This window comes from Sphaeroforma arctica, assembly GCF_001186125.1.
Source record: "Sphaeroforma arctica JP610 unplaced genomic scaffold supercont1.2792, whole genome shotgun sequence".
In the NCBI taxonomy this organism is placed as follows: domain Eukaryota; class Ichthyosporea; order Ichthyophonida; genus Sphaeroforma; species Sphaeroforma arctica.
Window position 1 is genome coordinate 1 of NW_014037766.1, and position 4,909 is coordinate 4,909.

Genomic DNA, 4,909 nt, shown 5'->3' on the forward strand with positions numbered 1-4,909 from the left:
GGAATGTCATATACGATTGGCGCCGCGCTGCGGGTGCATCGTTTACCGCTGGCTGACCGTTGAGGCAGCTCATCGTTAAGGAATTTGACGTCGAAACATAACTGCCGTTGTGTTGAAATTGTTGTAATTTCCGCGTATCCGGTGTGGTCTGTGGCTCCCTGCCAAGGAAAACGCCAAAGTCGACTTTGTCAAATTTGTGGGCCTTCTTGGTCTTGTTGCCGGTTACCATTCGACAGGAATGTCATATCCAATTGGCGTGCGGGTGCATCGTTTACCGTTAGCTGACCATCGAGGCAGCTCATCGCTAAGGAATTTGACTTCGAAACATACCTGCCGTTGTGTTTAAAGTTTTGTATTTTCCACCTATCCGGTGTGGTCTGTGGCTCCCTGCCAAGGAAAACGCCAAAGTCGACTTTGTCTTTCCGGAGTGCCATATACCGACTGAAAATCATAATCGTAGTTGTCTCACTCTGATAGACGCTGTCACCGTCCGCTATCATGGTATGTGGTTTATAGCGGGCTGGGACTTGGACGAGGAGGTCGAGGTGTTCATGGGTGATATCGACCTTATCACTCGTGGCGGCATGTAAGCTATAGCTCTTGTCGTCATCTATCATATTCATTAGGTAACGATTTCCATAGCGACGCTTATGTATCAGCCCATGTGTGTCCACATGAAAGTGCTCCGCTGGATGCCAACGCCGACTTTGTTGTCGATTTTGTGGGCCAACCTCTTGGCCTTGTAGCTGGTAAGCTTAAATATTACCACGCAGTCAATCGGGCTTGAAGAAATCTAGGTACAGTGGTGCTTGTCTTTTTGTCAGCAGGTGAATGTAGACGACCCATGGCGGCCAAATTCTCATTGTGTATGATGCATGCATATTCATGTGGGTGCGGCCACATGGAGACGGGCTGAAGTAAACATCAGAGTAGGGTGCGCGTAATCTCGTTCAAAATACGATGAGGGCTTTCCACTTTCCTGTTCAGTTGCGGCGTGCGGGCTGGAGTCTTCCGGAGCGCCATATGCCGACTGAAAATCATAATCGTAGTTGTCTCACTCTGAAAGACGCTGTCACCGTCCGCTATCATGGTATGTGGTTTATAGCGGGCTGGGACTTGGACGAGGAGGGCGAGGAGTTCATGGGTGATATCGACCTTATCACTCGTGGCGGCATGTAAGCTATAGCCCTTGTCGTCATCTATCATGTTCATTAGGTAGCAATTTCCATAGTGACGCTTAGGCATCGGCTCATATAAGTTCACATGAAAGTGATCCGCTGGGCAGAAAACAGAATCGGATAGTGCGTGTTTAACATGCATACTTTTCATTTCGCCTTCTTGGCAAACGAGGCAATTTTTGGCAAATGCAGGATGTGCGCGTGCGTACATAATGGCTGTTTGTAGACTTTCACGTGGAGAGACGGTGAAGTGAAGTGGCCAAACAAGGGCAACCAGCGTATAAATCCAAGAAGGTTTACCAACGGCTTCTTTGCCGTGACGTAAGAAAGTATTACCTGTATCAAGGAAAAATATATATGGGTCGCTGTGGCCACCAGAGTGCACACGGGCGGAGGGGCACACAAATCGCAAGTGTGGTACCAAGGCGGACATTAAGCTTTAAGAGATCGTGTATATCCGTCCACCTTGGTTCCCATAGGCAATTTCGTTGAGATATTCAACCTTCGAGTAACAGTTAACTAATCCACTTTCCGGTTCAGCATATCTAGGGGCCTGGACATTGTTGGCGGAGGCACAATCGTCGATCGTTGGTGCGTAATCCAGGAAGGTCATGATTTGCTTCCAATCAGTTCGGTTAAGCATCCATGCTTCGCATGTGACGCCAAAGGGATGAGGATGAGTTAGGGTTACATTATTCTTTGCTGCCACCCGAAGTGTGGTTTTTTTTACTGCAATTGTCGTTGTTCCTATGATATTCATCACAGGTTTGGGTAGTCGCAGGAGGAAGGGTTGGTGTTGGTGTAGTGGGAAAGGGATTCTTATCGGATTGTGAGATCTGAGTGGCAGCCGTATCATTAGATGTAGGATTAGCTGTGGCCTGAGAGATCGCAACAGGTGGAGGAGACGAAGTACTGAGTATGGCAGAAACCGTAGGCGGTTTGTTCGAGCGAACCTGTGCCGGGTGGCATGAAGTAGCCTTAGAAGTGTCGCGAAGGGTGAGATAGAGAGTCTAGAGTGTACTACATGAGACGTGGTAGCCTCCGTGAACTCTAAGAATGTCAATGAATGAGGATCGATAAAAAAAGTTGACAAACAGGGCGACACAAGCCGATAGAAATTTGAGTCTGAAACGATGGTCCTGGAGGCAATTCTGGGAAACAAGTGGTTGTTTAAGAAGTGGGTCCAGGTAAGTGAGACAAAGGCCGGGCTATTATTCCAAGGATTAGCATAACTGATCAGAGTCATCAGCAAGTATAAGTAGGAAAAAGCCACGTTCACATATCAAGGAATTGAGTGCGGTGATGTTAAGGTAATAAACTGTGGCACCACCGTCTGTAAGCATTTTGGCAGTGGTAGTGGACTGAGTGTGATCAACAGTAGTTCTTGCTACAAAAAGATAACAGATTGTTTTTTAATTGCACGTCTTCCACAGACATAGAAGGGTGCCGGCAAGTCAGTTTTTGTGAGAGTGACCCTTAGTGCCACAGCGGCCACACGCAATGGAGCAGTTGAAAGAGTGATGATCCGTTTTCCAACACACAAAACAGATATAAGATCTATCGGTACGCTGAGGTCCAGAAGCCATGCGACGAGCCTGTGCACGGGATACACGCTGAGTAGCTGTGAGGTGTTCGGGGTCTATGTTGTCCCATTCATCGAGAAGATCAGAAAGGCAAATGGAAGTGAAGGGTAATCTGAGATCCCTGTCAGCCATATACCGACGAGCTTGTTTTTTGGTCTCTCTGGGACAAGCCAGTCAAATAGCAGTATTAATAAAGTGAATTGTGAAAGTAAGACCTTGGAGTTTAGCATGGTCACCAAGTTTCGTGCAGCGAATCGCCAAAACACGGGAATCTTCCTCAAATCCGACTGATATTTTTTGGAGGTATGTCATATTGATGGGCTGGGAGACCCGGATAAATTTGTGGAAATAGGATTGACATATGATATTGTATAGTGTCCAGGGGTTTTTCATCAGGTCTTACGGGTCCGAAATTCACCAGTGCTGTCAGCTTCGCGAGCCGGTTCGTAGGGGACTGGCATATTGCCAGCAGTGATTGGTGGTTTTAGTAATTCGCAGTAATTATGTCATCGAGGTTCCATTTATAATCTTCAAGAGCTGCAAGGTTGTGATCAGCGTCCCAACGGTCATAATTATCCCCCTGTAGGGCGAGACGTGCCCGTTTGATGTGAGTAGAGCCGGGGGCTGATTCTTCAGTTGAACCGAGTTTAGTACAAAAATGATTAAGATCTTTAAAATAGAGCTTATAACCGAACAACGCCTATAACTTTGTACTCTCAAGAACTGAAGTTTATTTATGTAATTTGTATATAGTATAGACTAGGAAATGTTTGTTTGTGTAAAGTTCCTTATTATGCATATCTAAAGGCGGGATAATAAGAAGGTGACTACATAGGCGAGGGAGAAAAACCAAGTCCAGTTTCTATAAAACCAAGTTGACAATGAGTCACGCTTGAAAGAAGTTCGATTAAATGCCCATAACCTATTAACCAGTACAAAATTAGGTTCAGGATAACAGTTTGTTGACTATTATGAATTCCAGGATATATACGAAAGTAATTCAGACTGGGAAGCATGATCCCCTCGTGGAATAGTCCTAGGAGATTAATAGGAGATATACCTGGTTTAGGGTTCTAAACCCAACTAAAGAAACTTGGTTGCTTTGACACAAATGTCATAAATATGTAGCCTCCTAAAATAAAGCAGATGGATTTTTTCATTTCTATTTTATTTATTTATAAAAAAACAATACCAAAAAACAATCGCATGAGGTCATGAAAATAAATACATTTGGCGCCAAAATATGACCCTTTTTGGATGGCGGATGCAGATTGCAGAATATCCAGGTCTCTCTCACTCTGTGGGTCTGTGCGGCTGTTGAGACTTGAAAGTCTGAGCCCTGAGGACCGGAGTCTGGAGAGTCTGTGCCTCTGTGGTCGACAAACGAGAAGTTCGGAAAATTGCATCGTATATGTATACAATACATAAACACTATTTTTAACAGTGACTTATGTAGAACATACGATTGTTCACATTTAGCAATTTTGATCAATCGTGTGCAGATTTATATCAAGTTTACAATCATCCGCACCAACTGAAGTAGCTCCTAAGGTATACAAGATGGTGGTGTTAGGCGAGACGCAGGTGGAGATCACTGAAATGAACGAGAATCAAGTGAAGTTTGTTCTTACAAATTCGAGTCTCCCGTTTGCCAATGCTGTTCGACGGATAATGATTGCGGAAGTTCCTACGGTTGCCATCGATATTGTGGAGATCCAAGGAAACAATACTGTGCTACTGGATGAGGTGTGCTTGATTGTAGTGTGCTTGTCTATTTTTTAGGCCTCAAATACACCCAGATTTTATGCACAATCTTGTACCTACCCCTCGTTTTCCCTGTTTTATTCAATTCGCATCAATCGCATACAATAGCCAAAGATATATATACAAATGAACACTGCCACAATAGTATGTAAACTCACGATTGCGATAATACACAGGAACACGAAAGCGACGGTTGCGTACACACGTATCCATACACGTATCCACACGTATACACACACGTATCCACACGTATACACACACATACACGTGTACACACATGTACACGTCCACACACATGTACAGGTGCACACACACGGACACACACACACACACACACACTCACACACGTACACAAACACATACACACACACACACACATATATA

At 44.8% G+C, this 4,909-nt stretch overlaps 2 protein-coding genes across 2 annotated transcripts; one reads left to right on the plus strand and one right to left on the minus strand.

The window, feature by feature from the left end:
• On the minus strand, positions 1-623 carry SARC_12995 (hypothetical protein; the record flags this gene model as incomplete). The annotated part of the gene is made up of 2 exons (XM_014292885.1): positions 1-158; positions 331-623. Coding segments are annotated over 2 exons (451 nt in total), but the record flags the coding sequence as incomplete, so codon positions are not given.
• Positions 624-4,321: 3,698 nt separating this feature from the next.
• Positions 4,322-4,507, plus strand: SARC_12996 (hypothetical protein; the record flags this gene model as incomplete). Its single annotated transcript, XM_014292886.1, has 1 exon — positions 4,322-4,507. A coding segment is annotated over one exon (186 nt), but the record flags the coding sequence as incomplete, so codon positions are not given.
• Positions 4,508-4,909: the final 402 nt, after the last annotated feature.